This window comes from Solea solea, chromosome 21, assembly GCF_958295425.1.
Source record: "Solea solea chromosome 21, fSolSol10.1, whole genome shotgun sequence".
NCBI classification, from domain to species: Eukaryota; Metazoa; Chordata; class Actinopteri; order Pleuronectiformes; family Soleidae; genus Solea; species Solea solea.
In genome coordinates, this window is record NC_081154.1 from 16,262,917 (window position 1) to 16,282,862 (window position 19,946).

The window sequence follows — 19,946 nt, forward strand, 5'->3', positions numbered from 1 at the left end:
GTTTGACAGCACTAGTTGAAAGACATAATGTTCTTTCAACTAGTGCAAACATCAGATATAATGTTTTAATAATTGAGTTAAAAACATCACATTTCTGAAAACACAGTATTGGAAGACATGGGACGTCCTTTAAAACATGCCATGTCACACTGGCTTCTTTGAGTGCCATTCACCCATTCATGCACATTCACTCACACATTCATACACGGCATCAGACACCTTCGCCATACCCATTAACATGCTGCCATCACAGCAGACAAGAGCAACGTGGGGTTAAGTGTCTCGTCCAGGGACACATCAGCATTTAGACTAGCACATCCGGGGATCAAACCCCTTGGCCTTCCACGTGGAGGACAACCTGCTGTGCCACTGATCCTGAGCGACCCGCTTTAGTAGGTCCAGTAAAGAATACTTTGTCTACAAAACCTGGTGTTCTGCTGCTTGACAAATGACTATAGTCTTACTTATTTTGTCACAGTCAAACCCCGAAGAATTTCACCACAAATACTTATTATGTCACTACAGCAAAAAATACTATATGTTTCTGACTAAAGCTATCACTGCAGAACTGATGTGAGGGATATGAGGGGGGGGAGCTCTGAATACAGCTGCTCTGTACAGCCTCAATTCATAAGAGACCCATTACCAGGCCCTGCACACTGCATTATTAATCAAAAACAAAACAAAAACCACTGTGTGTGTGAGTGAGCGAGGGAGGGAGAGAGAGAGAGAGAGAGCGAGAGAGAGAGAGAGAGAGAGAGAGAACTATCCTTCAACACCTTAAAAAAATAAACGTTGCAGTGTCTTTATTTGTGTCAAACATGACACGAATAAATGGATAATTTTTCATTTCCTGCATCACTGTAACTATTAAATCTGCAAAATCTGCAAGTGTGTGTGTATGTGTGTGTGGGGAACATTAGAAATGAGAGACAAAGACAGAGATTTGGAGAGAGAGGGAAAAGTTGAGGAGGCGTGAGGGTTTGTTTGCTTTGCCTTTGTGTGCCCATAAAGTATGCGTTTATGTTTGAAAATAACTATATCTTCCCTTCCACGCACTACCTCACACAAATGGGTAATGGCTTTTGGTGTCACTATGGAAACCACGTGAAATGCATTGCCGTGATTTGCTGATGTTAAATAAACCGGGTAACTTTCTGAAATTGGTTGCTTGAAATGAAAAAGCACATCGCAGGAAGTGGAATTCATCAACGGAAATGACTTCTTTTTTTTCCTTCTATCCCTCGGCTTTCACTCATCTGACTTTTCTGCTGCCGTCTTGCAAAAATTGAGTGAAAAGAAGAAGCACGCACAGGTAAAGAAGAAAGAGACAGAGAGTCCCTGTGTAACTGATCTGTATCTAATTTAATTCCATAGACCATCTAATATAAATGGGCTCTTTTCACAGTGACCTCACTTTATGTGACTGAATATTGCACTCAGCAGCACCTGATTAAATTGACCCATGCGTTAAAGCATATACAGCCGCAGACGTGTGAGAGTACGTGTGTGTGTGTGTGTGGGTGCCTCAACGCCGATGCATTGTCGGAGAAAAATAAGAAGGTTGCACAAAGGCCAATTAAGACTGCAAGAAAAATGAGACAGATAGAGGAGGAGAGTGGGGGAGAGGGATTGGGTTGAATGAGAGGGTGATAGAAATCAAGAATAAAGACAATATCAGGAAAAAAGAGAGGAAAATAAGAAATTTTGGAGGTGCTTTAATTGAATTTTTAACGGGGCGATAGCTCAAAAGAATGTGGGGAGGCTGCTGAGGTGTCAGCCATGACCTGAGAAGTAATCACTGCATATACCTGCAACTTCAGTTTATGGGAAGGTGGAGGAAAAGTTGATTTAAGGCAACGTACAGGCACCGGCCACTTTATTAGGTACACAGGAAACCCAATAAACTTGATACCCTTGGCACGGGTGGGGCCACCGTAGAAACCACACACAGACCTGCTTGGGACCCAGTTTGTCAGCCCAAATATAACCCTTATGGGGCCCACATGGTCATACTGGCTGGAGAGTGGTAATTGAATGACCGTTGCCTGTTTATCCAGTCTAAACCAGTCCTCAAGCAGACATTTTCTCCCAGAGAACTGTTGCTCACAGGCTATTTTAAAAATGTCCCTCCATAACCTTGTGCTCTCCTACCCGCAATCACTCGTTAGAAGCCAGAAATCCTCAACCTTCCACCTCCACGCCAAGTACCTAACTTGGGGGGACAAAGCCTTCTCCATCACAGCCCACTCACTCTGGATCACCAGTCTCCCAACAGCTCAGAAGTTTATCTTTGTCCTCCCTAATACTGCCCTAAAACACTTTTTAAAATGTGTTTCTGATATTGTAATAACTCTTATGATCAGTGGCAAATGTCCTGCTACTGGTACCCAACGTAAAATCAAACCAAGAAGAACCAGCTTTCATTACGTGCAGTTTTTAATAACTAAAAACTGTTTCTGTGCTTTAAACTAAACTGCCCAACAAAATCTGAGATCTTACCACCAATATCTTATCCTCTTTTTAGAGTAGACTTTAATAAACAGACCCCATACAGACCTCAATACATGAAAAGTGCTTTGGAAATAAAAACTGCCTAAATAAACTCTACTCGTACCATTCAAAACAACTGAATGAATGAGTTTATTGTAGCGGCGTCACATTTATGAGCGGAAAGAATTTTTTTTTATTGAAGGAAAAACTTCAATCAGTGTTGATTGTACTGTTAGTGTTTGTTTCTCTTGCTGGTGTAAGTGCACTTAAGCATCGCCGCCGTAACTGAGCGGAACTGACAGGTTTACAGTGAAACGCGAGTGTAAAGATGTTTGGCCTGATTGTGGTTGGCAGTTTCCCTGCTCCGACAAATGAGGTTATCTAAATGTGGAAGTTATTTGGTTTCCAAACATTACTCTGAAATTGGTTATGACACATGATTCAGAAATTTAAAAAAAAATTATATAAATGAAATAGAAATTATTTTAATATAAATTATATAAATAAAACATATACTTGATTTTGCTTGACCTCCGCTCCACAATCTTGATAACAAGTGTAACTGACAGCCAGCATTAGCTGCTAGCTTCTGATTATAAATCAACAACATTTAAGTTTACTTTACGCTCTATAAGACTGCAAACAGCATTTAATAAAAAAAAAAAAAACTGAAACCATGAAATTGTGAAAAGTGCAATTCTGGTAATTACAACTCAGCTCGGAAACATTAGCTCAACAGGCAGTTTTTTGTGTTTTGTGTTCGATCAGTCTATTACTGCACTTAACTCACTGAACTTAGGGCATTGGTGATTTCAGAGCAACACAAGTGTAATTAAAAACATCATTGTTAGACTCTATAATGTGTTATTCACACTACACCAATTTCAGTCCACTTGTAGTGCTCAAATACATTTTTTGATGTATTTAATGGGAATTGGGTTAGGGTTACTCATGGGTAAAATGACTGCAATGTGTGTGAGAAAAGTTTTTATCCACTTTGGCTCCAGTTGGCCTGAGTGTGAAAGCAAAATCAGGGCGAACGTGCTAATTGTTTTTTCGTCTGCTTCATTTTGGCAACAATTCAAATTCAGGTGTCATTTCCGGCACAAGGATGACAGGCATTCATATTCTGGCTGTTAGCATAGCCGTTAGCCATGGATGCTTCAGCAACTTGGAAGAAGCGCTCGAAATGTTTAATTTCAAGCTTACAGATGACTTAAAATCGAGGGAATGAAGTCCTGAAAGATACGAAAGAGCGGCAACGGTAGCTTTGTTACTCAGCTCCATTGTCGGTTTCCTCTTGCCCATACTTGTTGTGTTTCTGGTGCAATTGTGATGTAACATTTCACGCACAGGTAACACAGCGGGGACAATCGCACTGCTAATTTTAGTGTGAAAGAAGCTTAAGTGCGAGAACCCAGCAGCACGTCTGGCACACTGGAGACCCCGATCTCATTTCCACCATGTTTCCACCAAACTGTGTCTGCGACTGAAACTCGAACAGACAAACAACACTGGTTCATCACCGAAAATCAGAGGGAGAAGGAAAAAGAAAAGCAATAAAAGCTCAGTGGTCGACCTGTCAACAATGAAACGGAGCTAAATTTAGCCTAGTGTCGCTGGCATTCTCTGTGTCAAGTCTCACTTTTTTTTTGGGACCATGTGTGTTTTCTTGAAAAGTCAAACTAGTCAAGAAAGTGCAGTCCCTGCATTTGTTCCCACCTGGTGCAAACAAATCCAGCACAAAGAGGACGTGTTGTGAAGTTTTCATTTGATTTCAACATGAAAAAATGTGAGTTTGGTAAACAGGTTACTGTCCAATTTGTTCACATTTGCCTAAACAGATAAACAAAATTGCAATGCTGTCTTCTACCTAATATCGAATTGGTGCTGTATTGATTGGGGGCGAGAGTGGCTCAGTTTTAGAGCAAGTCGTCGCTCAACTCTAGAGGTAGTGCGGGTTAAATTCCCAGCTCTTCTAGTTTACATGTAGATGTGTCTTTGGGCAAGACACTTACCCCCACGGTGCTCCTGACAACGAAGTGAAAACTGGAGTGGAAAGCAGCTTTTAGTGGTCAAGAAAGAAAAGCTCTATATAAATAAAGACCATTTACCATGTAAAGTATTAAAGCTACAGACCCATTTTCTGTATCTAGTATCTGTTTCAAGTATCTGTTTAACATTGGAAAAATCCAAATTATACCCGAACGGCTGCAATCCCGCAATTTGCTATTGTGTATATATATATATATATATATCTATACTACACAAGTAGAATGATTTTTAGTTATAGCTTGATTTGTATCTGATCAATGAAAAATGTAATTGCATGAGGGGAACGCATGTTAATATTATTATTTAGACCCACACTAGACTGCAGATACTGCAGTCTCGTTTGTGTGCTTCCATCTATCCATTCTCCTCCCATAGTTACGCATATCCACTTATTCCAGTCACCCTTTTAACACTTATTTTATTATCCTTTTCTGTGACATTTCCCGGGGCTAACACTGGTGATCCATATATATATATATATATACATATATATATATATATATATATATATTTAATCGATAATAAAATGTTAACTTGCATCCCACCTCTTTTCTTTCTTCTAGTCTCTCAGCATTTTTTGCTGAAGATTATCAGCCTAAAGCTCTCTTCTCCATTAAATCCACAACACCGTTTCACAGCCGCAGAGCGATTCATGGCATTATGCAAAAACAAGCCATTCCAATGCTAAATTATTCTTCAACAATGCTGTAAGGGAGACTGGTGCTCAAACAGGCACACAAATGTACACTTGTATATACGGCACAGTACTGATGCAAAAACAGCACACTCATGGAAACATGTTAATCCAACTGAGATTGTAGTGAACTGAATTTATTAAAGTTAACACACCCAGATAATGCAGTTGGGAGTCAAATTATTTTTGCATGTACATGTTCAAATGGAAAATGGACCCAAAACTAGGCCTGGCACTAGGCCGCCAACCACATTTCCTGCCTGTGGGCTTTGAAACAATAGAAAAAAGAACAATGTGGTGAAATCCAGACATTGCTCTGTCAATATTGGAAGTTATAAAGTTATTTTGAAGCTCTTTGGTTTGGTTTAGGCAAGAAAAAATTCAACTTGGGTTTGGTAAACACTGGCACAGGCAGCAATCGGCTTGGAAAAGTGCGTCTGCTTTCGGTGACATTCGCGGCACAAGATTCGTTTTTTGGTCTTGTGAGTACTGTAAAATATAATCCTGCTGTTGGTAAAGAATTTGAGACTTTAGGTTTAGGTGGTCGGATATTCTGATGGTAACATTTGCTGATACAACACCGGGTTGCTGTGTCTTCAGTTATTGCACTCACTTGCGTTTGGCTGTTATTCAGGTTGTTGACTCAGACAAAACAAGTACAATTGTCCACTCTGCCATTAATTAACCACTGAGTGATTGATTTGTGATTAATTACAAAGTTACTATGAACAGATGAAATATTTAATAAACAGAAAAATGCATTACGCCAGTTTCAAATGAGCTCAACAATTTATAGTTATTGAAAAAAAAAGTATAATTACTGTTGTGATTGTATGCATACACAGGAAAAAAAGAAGAATATTAAAACTAAATAGGGATGGATAGCTTTATGTTACACATTAAGCTGTCAGCAACAGACGCAGACATGCCAGCTAAAGTAGATGGAAGGCACTGCTCTCCTCCATGTCTGGTGTCGCTCTGCTAATCTCTTTTTATGTCAGTTAGGATTACTGTGATCATGTCTCACGATTTAAAGCCTTGTTGAAAAGCCGACATGGCAAACATTATGACAGGTCGCCCTGCCAGTATACAGCAATGGAAACGCTGAGGATAATTTAACTACATACACAGCGACTTGTCTGAGTGTTTACATTTCACCTTCCCCCATATAAGATTTAGTGTCTTTTCTCCGAGCCAACATACGCCTTAATTTACTTGGGCTTAAAGTAAGAAATAAACTTGTCAATTAAAATGTGATTCCACTCTCTGTACTTGACAACAAATATGCACAAACACAGACTCTGATGGTGTGTTTGCTTATATTACTCCATTCAGTCTAAACTGCACAGCCATGAAACCAGGAGCCACTAATTATCTTATTTAATTAATCATTTAATTAATAAAAGACACTAAGGATATTCCCTTTGGTGCTCGGACGAAAAGGTTTTATGAAACCTTTGGCAGCTTTTTTTGCTTTGTCAGATGTTTGTCAGCTGTACCATCTGATCATTTATTTAACCTTGTTATTAATTAGATTACAGTACATTATTGGCATTTCAGCTCCACTTCACTGATGGACCTAAACACAATTTGGATCCTTTAACACCATATGTGCCTGTTCATAAGCTATGGTCCTCAATGAAAGCCTTGCATGTCATTCCTAAAACTCTGCTGAGGTCTAACGGTGACCGGACCTTCTCATATCCCACTTGCCACTGGTCAAAAACATATTGAATCCCAGATGTCCAAGGTATAGATTCTCATTCATCCAGGTCACAGTTATCCAAAACACATCGAGTTGGTAGCAACTAGACGCGAAAACGTCAATGAAACGGAAAGCTTAAAATGTAGTTGCTACCTTGCTAAAATGTGTGTGTTCTACATTCGAGCCCAGGGCAAATGACTCTGCAGTGCATGTGGGTTAGGTTATATGAGATCCCGGTGACCACATTAATGTCTTCTACAGTATGTATACTCCTTCTGAAGATGTTTACAACACTTCTGTCCATTAGCATTAACGTTTGTAGCGATCCTTAATATTCAGCACTGCATAGGATTGATTATAATGAAAACAAAAAGTCAATGTTGTTGGTAATCAGCGACATATCTCAGGCTGTGTTATTCCTTCCAAGGAAATCTCATTATCATTAGTGATAGGAAGTCTGGCTCTTTTCAAAGATTTGGTTCTTTTGGCTCGGCTCCCATAGAAGAGCAGGCTCTTACGGCTCCCAAAACAGCTCTTCATGTAGTCTCACTCACAGCCTTCCATTTATCCTAATTTAGCAATTATGAATGGTTTGTGTGTTGGTATGCATTTTTTAATCAGTGTTAACATAAAAGCCTTATTTTAGCTTTTTATTACAAAAAAAATGTACAGTTACTATTTTTATTTAGCATTTTAATCAAACCTTTTTTGTTATAGTGCACTTAAATGAGTCTGGATGGATAAATCAGATCACAGGTGGATCTCAGAGTGTGAATTGTACGGGGAAATATTAAGGTGTAAATGTAATCAGGTTAAGATAAGTGCATTTAGGCTAGTGTACACTAAATGCACTGATCTTTAACCTGATTACATTTACACCTGTTTTTGTGCATTAACCCTGTCCAGAACTGGTAAATACTAACTTATTATGGAATGAATGCATCAAATTATATTATCAGCTTGTTATGTCTTTGTTGTAATTTTACAACGTTGGGTGAGGAGGGCACCTTGCACATTACATGGGGACATTGCACTTCTCAAGTGATCACATATGATAAAATACTTACTTATTACTACTAGAAATGGAGGATTTGCAATTTCTAAATGTGTTTTATCTGTTTAGACCACATTTTAGTAATTTCTGGGCATTTGAGTAGCAGTATTTGAAACTGTGCCTGTATTTTATCAGCAATTATATATATACAACGGTAACTGTTTCTTTGGGCTTTGTTTGTTTGCTTACATATCTAAAGCCTGACACTGGTTGTGTAGGGTAGTTATTGCATGGATCCAGGGACACGTGTGACTGTTAACCGGCTCTCTCTCCAGATAAAATCTGGACATGAAACCTGTATATAAAGTTTTATTCAATAAAAACAACTTATTCTTCATGGAAAACAAATTCTGACCAGCAAAATGTCTAAAACTATCTAATTAATTCACTTGTTTAATCTGTAAAATTTCAAAAACAATAATAAAAAGTCTACAGGGTGGCATGATTGGGACTAATTGTGGTTTAGTGTTGTCACTTCCTATCAGAGAAGCACCCAGGGTTAGCTGCCCCCCCCCCCCCCCCCCAAATGTACTTCCCTATTCTTTATGGCAAGATAAGCTAACATCCAGCTGTGGCCTCACATTTAGACAAAGAAAGGACAGTAATGACCTTTCAAGCCAACTCACAGCAAGAGAGCAAATAAGCAAATTTCCCAAAATGTCAAAACGATTTCTTACAGCTAGCTGCCCTGTGAATGGCTACATTTTGTAACACGTGCAAATCCTTTTTTTTTTAAATCGAGACAACGTTTTGTGCTCATGCTCAGTGATGTAGGGCCATTATGTTGGGCCTGACACAAATGCTCCAATCCAGAGAGAAGGAAGTTAAGGAAAAAAGCATTAAAACAGATAAAAACTTACCATTGGGGCTCTCTTCATCTATGGCAACAATGGTAGCAGGAGGACCCGATCGAGAAAGTTTACATTCTGCGAGGAATAGAAAGAAAAGAATGGTTAGCACAGACACATTCTAGGACTTCAAGATCTTTATAAAAGTTTGAAGTTATAAACTCAGTTGTAAAGGGAGACATTACTTGATGAAGGCATATAATGGCAGACGCTTCACTCTTTTCTCTACAGTTTACTTTCTTTTTTTGTAACAATCATTTATTTTTGCTCAAAGAAATTATGGAAAGCAGGTCCTGGATAAGCTAAATTTAGGAAAGAAATTGAAGGATACTACTACAATTACATCTGATTGACTTTGTGAGTGGGGCCTATTAGCAGCACAAGCCTGCACTACTGTGACCGGGAGTGAGAAGCTCAGCTAACTAAAGCTAATATAGCAGCAAGATGCCTCCCTCTTCCACATATGACATATAACACAAACTCCTTCAGAGATTTGAATTTTGGAGGGAAAAACTTAACCTAATCTTAAAGTGCTAATGTTAGCAGCAGGTTCACAGTCAACTGTCATGAAAACAGATGAAGACAAGTGTGTCGCTAGTAACGCATGAAACATGCTCGCTTAAAACAGTATTATCTGAATGTTCGCAATTAACAAATACATATAGAATTGTTTGTTTAATTGTTTTATTCTTTATGTGAGAAAATATATTACTTTTATACATAAAATGTACCTTTTAAATGTATTAGCACTATTGAGTACTTTTGGAAAATAAAAAAAACAAAGCCATTGACTGTTCAGTAAACCAGTCTTTATTTAAAAAAATAAAAAATAAAAATAAAAATTTCTGCGGTGCCACAAACAACTTTCTCCTTTAAAATCACTCTCCCAACTTGAAATGGAAATAGACACGACACACACACAATCAAATATTTTGAAAGAAATGATGGAGAAAACTGGAGGAGTGGGGTTAAAGGCACTGGGGGTTGAGGGATGACATGATGGAAGCAGTGTCCAACACAACACAATCATGATGGATGGGACTCTTTAAAGGTAAAATGAAAATGATAATAATAATAAAAAAAAAGGTGAAATAATAAAGTAAAAACCGTGGCTGAGATATTACAAGGATGACACATATGTGGGGATAAATAAAGGATAGGCTTGGCTGACGCTGTACAGCCATCTCTGCGGGGTTAGCTGGGGTTAATACAACTAACACAGTGACTGAACACACAGCGAACGGAGCAGGAAAAATGAAAAGGGTCCTTACCCTCATATTGCCAATCTGCCAAAGAGAAACAGCCACATCCCATCAGGAAGGAGGGAAGGAGGAAAGGGAAGGTGGCACCCAAGGGAGTAAAGGAAGAAGGGAAAAAGCAGAGGAAAAAAATCATGAAAGATAAGAATTAGCCTTTGTAGAAAAAGGTTAGCAAGATATTAGTGTGTTCACTAATATTTTGCACACATTTTGTGTCATGTGATGCCAATTGCACAAAATCCACAAAATGAACTGCAGAGATGAGAGATGATGCAGATCTTACGGCGGGGTTGTATAGGTGAATATCATTCGCCTCACCCTTCCTGTGTGAATAGGAGAATCTATGTAGCCTTCAGTTAACATCAAACCTCAAAAGATTAGCTTCGTTTGTCCATTGTGGACTACTGTAAATACATGGTGGCCTCTGTCGAGCTGACCGAGCACCTGGGCTAATGAAAACAGCAATCCAGTGTCTTTTTTAGGTTGATTGGAAAACAGGAGTTGTAAGTGACCAGGGACAGCAATGAAAATGTGTTTCCGACCAAAAATAAAAAATAGAATTTGTGTATGATATTTTTCTATAATATTTGCACTTGTGATTTTTTATGACAAAATATTTTCCTCACCAAGTTCCGACATATACAAGCACATATACAAGCCTTCAAAATAAATGTTCTCTGCTACCCCCATTCACATTAAAACAAAGCATAAATCATGTTTCAGTTCCCTATCTGACTTAATGCTGTGCACAGCATGTCACACACTGACTCTCCATAGACCATATATACAGTACAAGTACCATACAGGTATAGAAAAATGGACAAAGCCTTCCAACTGCAAAACAAGCTCACATTCGGCAGCCATGACTTGCACCGTGACAGGTCACAGACATCACCTGCAACCGGGCAACTATTGGACGATACCAGATATACTGTATTGTGCCATAATGTAATGTATTTTTTTTTTCTAAATTAGAATTAAAATTATCAACATTAACTTGCCCGGAAATGTTTACTGACATTAAAAATAAAGTGAGAAATTGGCTTGAATCAAACCGCTCTTCTAATGGATAACAGCTATTTCGGTCCTACTTCCTGGACTTCACTTTTAAAACCAGAAGACCAGCATACCTACCTATGTCTATATGCAATTTTTGACAAGTACCTCATACGCCCCTCTGTAAGGTGGAATATTTAAACTCAAAGGAAAAATTAGGACTGGCGACCTGGTCGAGGGTGTACCCCGCCTTTCGTTCTACGTAAGCTGGGCTCCAGCTCCAACCAAGACCCTCATGTGGAGGATAATGTGGTAAAAAGAATGGATAGATGGATGGATGGAAAAATTAGCTTGACACAGTGTCACAAAAGCCAGATGCCATTCTACCCATGTCTCTCACATTACCCACAAATCCCAAATTAGTAAACACAGATTTCAAGAGTAACACCATTTGAATCTTTGAACTTTCTTTAACCTTCTGGGAAAAATGAAATGTAGTACACAAGCCTGACGTTTCAGAAAGATGGAAATAATACAAGCAAATAAGAAACGTCTTGTGATGTGTGTGTGTGTGTGTGTGTGTGTGTGTGTGTAAGCGTGTACAGTACACACGCATTAAAATTAATCTTCCTAAGCTTTTCCACCACCACATTAACTGAATCACCATGTGTATAAAAAATCAGTTTGTTCTGAGCTGGAGGCTTAAAATGATGCCATTCATTGAAAAGAGCAAATAAAGCAACAGCATTTAAGGATTGTCCTTTATTCAATATGTGTGCTCATCTTGAGAATACCAGAGTATAAGAACACCCACGTTCAAGCAGATGGGGTGACATTACTGTACAGCTCCTGAGGATGGGTTGGGAAAAATCTCACAGGGAGACTGGAAGACAGATATCTGCTCACCTAGAAAATAGACTTCATGGAACAATGATCACACTCTCTTCCTCCCTCCCCTTTACTCTCTACCCCCTTCATGATTAAGCTTTATAACCATGAGATACCATACATTATCGTTGCATTCATTGCTATTGTTTCTTGCTGGAGTGGGACGGGGGGGTGCTATTGAATGTCCCAGAAAACACATTAAACCGTTAAGGTCTCTGAATTAGTTTTACAATGTGTCATGGTGACAAGGAAGCAAAGAATGTTTCCTGAGCTTATATAAGTTTGCTGATGCAGGGCTTGACATTAGAGCCGGATCCATTTTATTCATTTTATTAGTGCATTCCTACAACATAACTACGTAGTCATCACATTTTATTGGAACTAATTTTTCCAACCTGTTCTCATTCCGAGAGTGTTACATACCGCCACTCTGTTATTGTCCCTCAGCATTGCCTTACAGGCGCAAAAGGTATCCTTCTGTATCTGAAAGACACTCAGTTCACAGTGTGAGAGGATATCCTCTAAGTCTAACCATAATCTCAGTCCTTTTCTTGGCCTGAACCTTAACCTCAGTCCGATCCTGGTCCCTAACCCCAACCTCACACTCTGACTTTCATTTTAGCGCCTGCGTGCGCCGCTAGTGGGTTTATATTGGAGTCTATTGAAAGCCTGATGCAGAAGGATACCTTGTGTGTCTGTAAAGCAGGGGTCTCAAACTCAAATGACCTATGGGCCAATGACTGTCTCGTCTGGTCAGTCGGGGGCCAGTCAAGTAAAAAAAAAAAAGCCCAACTTTTTTGGGAAAAGCAATAGTTGCAGTGGACGATATGAGCTCTAAATTATATATCAATAGGCCATATTAATTCCTTTTTTTATATGTACTCTGTTGCTTCGTGTGAGCTTTTATGTCTTTTACTTCTTCTGTCTTTTATCCATTATTCTGTACAGCACTTTGGTCCACTTTGTTGGTTTTAAAGTGCTTTACAAATAAAGTTGGATTGGATTGGATAATTTCAAAATATAAGTGCTTGTTTTAATATGCAACAATAAAAAAAACATATTTATGATGCAAAATTAATAAATTACTAAAAACATATAAAAATGACTCGTTACAACTTGATATTGTTTGGAGGGCCACATGAAATCGATTGGAGGGCCACATGTGGCCCCCGGGCCGCACCTTTGAGAACACTGCTTTAAAGCGACACATAGTATCTTTATTTTTAACACAACATAAAAAGTGACGTGATTCCCAAGTAGTCATACTGGAAGGAGGACGGGTAAGCAACGTGTCTGGTCAGCAAGAGACCACAGTTCAAGACCAATTCAACAACAATGGTTGAAAGGGGTATCGAGGATTGTTGTGGTGTTATTAGGACAATCTGATGATGTGAATGACATGAAAAACCATGATCTTTTTCAAACCTTAACCAGCCTGCGTTTTATGCCTATACTGAACCAAAACCTTCCCCTAGAAACCAAGCAATCATGCACACCAAAAACATGGCTGCCAACATACAAGGACAAAAGGAGAAACAGATTTTAGCCACCTATATAAACCTCGACTAATCTAATACAGACAAGTGTCAGTGTAAGAATGTTTGCCATTGTATCTTGCTCTTTGACAGCCATTTCCAGGAAAAGGGTATTTGGAAATGACTCACTCATGCACACTTAGGTCCATAGTGAAAATCATGAATGTAACATCATGGCACACAAGTTCATCATCCACTGCTGCCTTCATCAGTAAGTTGAAATGTGTTATTTTGCGATTGTGGTGTTTAAAAACCTATGTTCTGATTTGTCTGAGATGGGCCACACGGGGGGAGAGCAGTGGCTAGCATTGTTGCCTTACCGCAAAAAGACCCAGGTTTACAACCCAGTCCGATTGAGGGCCTTTCTGTATTGAGGTTCTCCCCCTGTGTGTGTGTGGGTAGACTGGCTTTCCTCCCACTGCCTCCCAATTGGACACTGACACTCTGAAATGACCATAGGTGTGAGTGTGACAGTGAATGGTCTTTTGTCTCTGTAGGTTTGCAATGGACTAATAACCTCTCCAGGGTGTACCCTGCCTTCTCAGCTGGGGTTGGCTCCAGCGACCCCAACAACCCTCAAGTGGATAAAGTGGTAGACAATGAATAAAATGGATGAAAGATTTGTCTAAGTGACACAAACTTACTAACAGAAGCAGCAGTATAGACCAGCAAAGTTTAGATTTACTATATGGACTTGTGGTTTACAAAAACAAAAATCAAAAATGCCAAACTAACAGTAAGATAAAATATCATAAGCCTTAAAGTATCGTAGACTTAAGCAGAGATTTTATTAGCAAAGCCTTTTGTTAGGTGTTTTTGTCCCTTGTGTCCCGACTGGTAGGTATGTCTTCAGTGAGAGCAAGCCTATCTGTCTTGCACGGGTTGCTAGGTTCTTGGCACAGGGGTCTCACACAGCACAGACCATGTGTCAGTACCTCAGACAACCAACTCACACTGAACTCACACTCAACTTTTGTGCAGGAGAAAGAGAGTTTTACAAATCTGTAGTCAGTAAAAATATTGATGAATAAATAATTTGTCAGATAGCTTGCACTAAAGGCCATGTTTGCAGAGAGAGCAGAATTCTGTCTCATGCTGTTTCTATGAAGGGGGCACACAGGGGGCGTCGTCTTATATAACCACTCTTTAAAAAGCATGAACTAACTCACATTATCGCATCAATATTCAAGTTTTAATTGAGTATACTGTTGAGTTGTGGAATGCTTGAGTTCACACAGACAAAAAAAAAGGAAACAACCAGGTATTTTCATGGACGCATGAACCACGGAACAAGAGTCACTAGTTACATCACACACAAGGCTGGACTGTGTCTGTGTGTGTGCATCAGATGACAGATGTGTATCCCCTGCATGGCTGCCTTTTCATCCTATAGTGTAAGCTGAGGCCCCTCATCTATTACTAATCAGCCATTTGTTCTCCACGGTGCAGCTCCGTCTCTGGGTTTCCTTCCTTCTCTGTCTCACCTCATCTGCCTCCCCCTCTCCAGCTGTCGGCGTGCCCCCACACACACACCCCTCCTCAAATATTAAACATTGAATGGGAAGAAACGGCAAAGACGTCAGGACATTTAATGCAAAGCGACAGATGAAAAAGGTGAGATTGGGAAATGAAATGAGCTCGGGCGAAAAACCATGAATTCATGAAATGCTAATTTCCGAGCCTGGTCTCGTGTGTCTGTGGTGAATTTGAAGAAATTGCGTGCACTATGTTAAATTGTAATCTTCGTAATTGGGTCTGTGTAACTGCAGAACAGTCGAACTAACAAGTTAATCATACATTCTGACAGCATGTTCCAAATAAAAGAGCACACCCTCTCGTCTTCATGAACGTTAAAGCTGCTGTAAGAGATATACTTAATTTAACTCATGTGATAAATAGCTCTATATTCTTACAGATGTCACTGATCTAGACTGTTCATTGATACGTGACCTGGGTCTTCCATTACGAAGACTCTAAAAGTAAATCTAGGATCTCTGCTTGTACGTACACCAACACTTGTTGGTTTGAGAAATCCAAACAGCTCCTTGTTTGTCTTCCCTTGGTTTCAGGTACTCATGTCCCTCAAGTGTGTACTTGCACTCGCCCTCATACGGTCGTCTCTCACCATGCATTCACATTTTTCTCCACTGAGCCTGCACTTGTGCACACCTCACCCAAGAATTCTCAAAAAAAAAAAAAAGAAAATGTCAATGAAATGACTTTGTGCATGTACAAGTGAATAAATCCATATAATGCCAGGTTTCAGTCAAGCTGATGAAAAGCTCCACAGGGAGCGATGGGAAGGGGGGAGTGAAGCGTTCAAGGTGTGAGAGTGCATTTAATAAAAGTTGAAACTTTTAAATAGAGCTCTCCGTTCAGACAATATCGCAGACAAACAATGAGTAAAGCACAGTCCTTTCCAGATTTATCGTCCATCAAAGGCATTTTTATTGAAACCTGATGTGCCTCAATCAATATCCTCTTTATTTACTATTCACCTTCGTTCTATATACAACTGGCAGGAGGAGTGGCCATGTACAGGTCGCCAAAATGTGGCAGAAAAGAAAAAAATGCTCTCCTTTAACAGCAAAGAAGACCACGGAAGAACAGAGAGGAAGACGAAGTGTAACTTAAGACCACAGCAGTATCTCAGGAGTCACAACAAGGCCAGAGGTTGTTAGAGACAGCTGTTGTTCATGCGTACAAACAGCAGACGGCTTAGCAACTGTCTCCATGACACAAACACATGCCACGCATGCTGCTCAGGAGCTTCATGTCACAACCCCCGTGTGCACATTCACACCACTTGACCCAATGAAGCTCATCCACCTGGCTGCAATGACACACTCACACATGCTAGAGTTACCATGAAATATACATGAAGAGACAGTGACTCAGTGAGGGCAGCTGGACAATGTTGCAGTGTGTGTGTGTGTGTGTGTGTGGGGGGGAAACCCTTGTGCCGAGAACCAGCCTGAAACATGGACGTGTGGTTTTACCGAAAACACTGGAACCCACGAGGACACAAGGAAAGACTGATTTTTAATAAAATCTACACAAGAATGTGTTTGCAATTGTATCTCACCAGTAGACAGAGTTTTCTAAATGCAAACTAAAGTTTGAGGTTGCTTTGTAAGCCACTCGCTCCCTGTACCAAATCCCAAGGAGAAAATCAGCAATTTTACATCACGGCACACAGGAGCTTTTGAGTCACAGCTGCTTGCATCAGTATGTTTGTGTGTATTATTTTGAGACATCTGTGTTTGAAATCGTTTGTTCGGATTCACCTCAGTGACACAAACTTACCAAATGAGGCAGCAGTAGACCAGCAGCTGCTGTGTCCATGTCAGCTAAAAGTGCTGATTTTCTCTATGGACTTTGGTGTGGGAAAATGACACAAACCTCAGTTTCCAGTCAGAAAAGAAGTTCTCAAATTGAGATAAAGCAGCAAAAGGAATTCTTAAGATATCAAAGACTTGAGGCAAAGTAGATTTCCATTAGGTGAGCCTTTCATTAAGCGACCATATTCTGATTTTCCTTCTGTCCCCACCTGCCATTTTTTTTCAATGAGTGGGAGGCTGCCTGGTTTATAGTAGGTCTTGGCACAGAGGTTGTTCACGGAACAGTCAGTGCTGACTAAGTGTTAATAACTCATACAGGCACACTTCAAAAAACCTCAACAATAATTTAAATTTTTAATAAACTCATTTGGCCAGGGGGCAGCCCCATAGAAACTTGGCTTATAATGGAGGGTTGCCAGTTCAGCTCCCCACCAGGTTAAATGGCGATAGGGCTGAGATACATATTATACAACAATGTTAAAATCTTTAAAAAGTACTTTCTACTTGACATTGCATCATTGCATTTTCTTGTGAAGCTTCTAAATCTTCGTTTTTTTACCATGCCATATTGTGCAAAAATGATGCCCGTGTGGTTTGAAGTTGCACTTGACTGCGTTTTGCTTGTGTGACCATCTGTTGTTAAATGGATGTTCAGCTAAGTTGCCTGGCGTCTTGATTGTGAATGGGAAAAACCCAGTGTATGCTGGAATTATATTTGGCCACACTCTAGTTATGAAGCCAAATGAATGTCATTTAAGGAGACGTGTGTGTTGATTAGAATTCTGAAAAAGGCTTCTTTTTCAGCGAAAGATTGTATGTCTCTCTATGTTACTTGATTACATACCCACAGACGTGCATATCAATGTGACACCCTGTTAACCATCCGTGGTGCCTTTGGTATCAGTAAGGATATGAGGATGATGGGCGACGTGTCCTGATTAACAACATGATTAGGTTTGGGCTCAAAAAGCACCTGCTGAGGACTAGGAAAAGATACAGTAAAGGGTCCACTAAAAACACAGATTGCAGCATAAAAACACACTAGTGCTTCTTTAATTTGATGGTGTAATTGTGCTCACCACGACTAAATATGTTCTCACTTAAAGAGTAAATGAGTCTTGAGGAACATGATGCACCCTCTCCTCGCCTGAACATCTGATCACAGAAGCGAGACAAATGGCTTATTTGAAACGACAGCCTCATCAGTTTTGGGTCCGGGTTCTGTCAAGACGGCTGGGATTTTTATTTTATGTAATTATGTGTGTGTGTGTTTTATTGCTCATTTCCACCGCATACACCTGTAATCAGGAAAACAAGCAGGAGCCGTTTAACAGCACAGCAGGGAAACAGTGGAGCCTGTATTCATTGCATCATAGTGTCAAGTTAAGAGGGTCGTTGTTTATAGTTTGACAATTCATTAAAAGGTATTCATGTTTTACAACGCTTATTGCCAGGGTATCGATGAAAAATGAGTGCACTATGAATAATTAAAAAAAGAATTAACACGGGAGCCCTAGAGCCACATCATTTCAGACATACAAACCCTATGCATTTGCCAACACGTCACATTCACATGGTGATCTTGTTTTCTGGGAGATAACGCAGAAATATCTTACTTGTGTGGAGCTTATAGAGTCTGTTTAAGGTTGTGTCCAATGATAAGACTCCACAGGCTTCGTAAGTTAATAGCATACTGGACTCTTTTGATAAAATTAATATGCACAAAAACTCTTAAGAGATGGTTTTAAAAGCATATTAATTAGACTGTAAATTGAAATGTTTGAACAAACAGCCACTCTAATCATTTCTGCACTGGCTGTAACCTTATGTGTCTTTGAAATTACAGGGAGTAGAAACACAGGAATGGCTGTTTTTTCCCTTTTTTTCTTCGCTTGGAAAAGTTCTTATGTGTCATGTCCTTTTTAAGCTTCCATCAGCAGGAACCCCCGATCTCCACCTCTCCCCGGGGTCCAATTCCTCTCCGCCCTGCCTACCCTATCCAACCGTCCAGCCTTTCATCCATCATCCATTCATTTATCCCTCCTTTCCCAAGTCCTGATCCATTCATCCATGGAGAACACAGTGTAGGAGCAGAGGAAGGGACTACATTGGAGAGGAGAGGGAAGAAAATTTAACGGGAATGGAGAGGTGAGAGGGAGAGGAGTGTTCGTGGAGGAGGACAGATTGAAAGAGGAGAGGAGAGGATTGTGTAAGAGAGACAGTGTGACCTTGTGTTAGATTGATGCATCCCTGGAGGAAAGGGATTGTTGTCCAGTCTGTGCACACACACACACACACACATCGGCTGGTACAGCTATTCCTGTTAGGACAGTGCCCTAATTTCCATTTATGTGGACAGCCAAAACAAAGCAGTATCCAAAACCTTCACCAAACCCTAACCACAATCAAAATCTTAGCCGTAAACCTAACCAGTTCCTTAGAAATGAAGTTCTGTCTTATTAGGACCAGGTTTTACACAAGCAAACATACAGGAACACACACTCTCCGCACATGTTGACTGCATCATACTCTCCATCATAAGAACACATGGCTTGTTTGTATTGTGTGAATTCCCACCATGTATCCTGAGACCAACTACTGACAGATTACCACTGTCAGCCATGTTCATCCATGTTCAACCACAAAACAGCCGCAAACAGACCGGAGTCGGAGATGGGGAGGAAAGAGTGAGAGTCGGGAGAATGGATGAGCCAGAACAATGACAAAGTGGTTATTCCCACATCATTGACCCTGGGTGTGTGTCTTCTAGTGTGATTTTTTTGTGTGTGCTTGTTCTTGTCACCTCCTCAGAACCTTTACTGGTATAAACATCATCAGGACCAGTCGTCCACAAGGGAAGTAAAGCCTTGATGAGGCGTAACCTCATTTCTGAGGTTCTGGTTTAGGTTAGACATCAGAGGTGAATTGTGGTGAGGTTAATGTTATACATTAACAGGTTATAGTTAAGATTAGGGTTACAATGGGGTGGGAAATTCCAGGCAAATTTCCAGAAACTTTGACGTATTACATATTACATATATACTTTGAATATTTCTATTTGGAAGAGCTCAATGAGAA

General features: G+C 39.9%; 1 protein-coding gene across 1 annotated transcript in view; it reads right to left on the reverse strand.

Moving 5' to 3' along the window:
- Nucleotides 1–19,946, reverse strand: part of LOC131448705 (protocadherin-15-like) — a 227,526-nt gene that overhangs the window by 160,375 nt on the left and 47,205 nt on the right. The window contains exons 3-4 of the mRNA XM_058621382.1: nt 10,121–10,135; nt 8,862–8,927 (exon numbers count right to left, since the gene is read on the reverse strand). Coding sequence (XP_058477365.1) covers nt 8,862–8,927; nt 10,121–10,135 — 81 coding nt within the window. The remainder of the gene's footprint in view (nt 1–8,861; nt 8,928–10,120; nt 10,136–19,946) is intronic.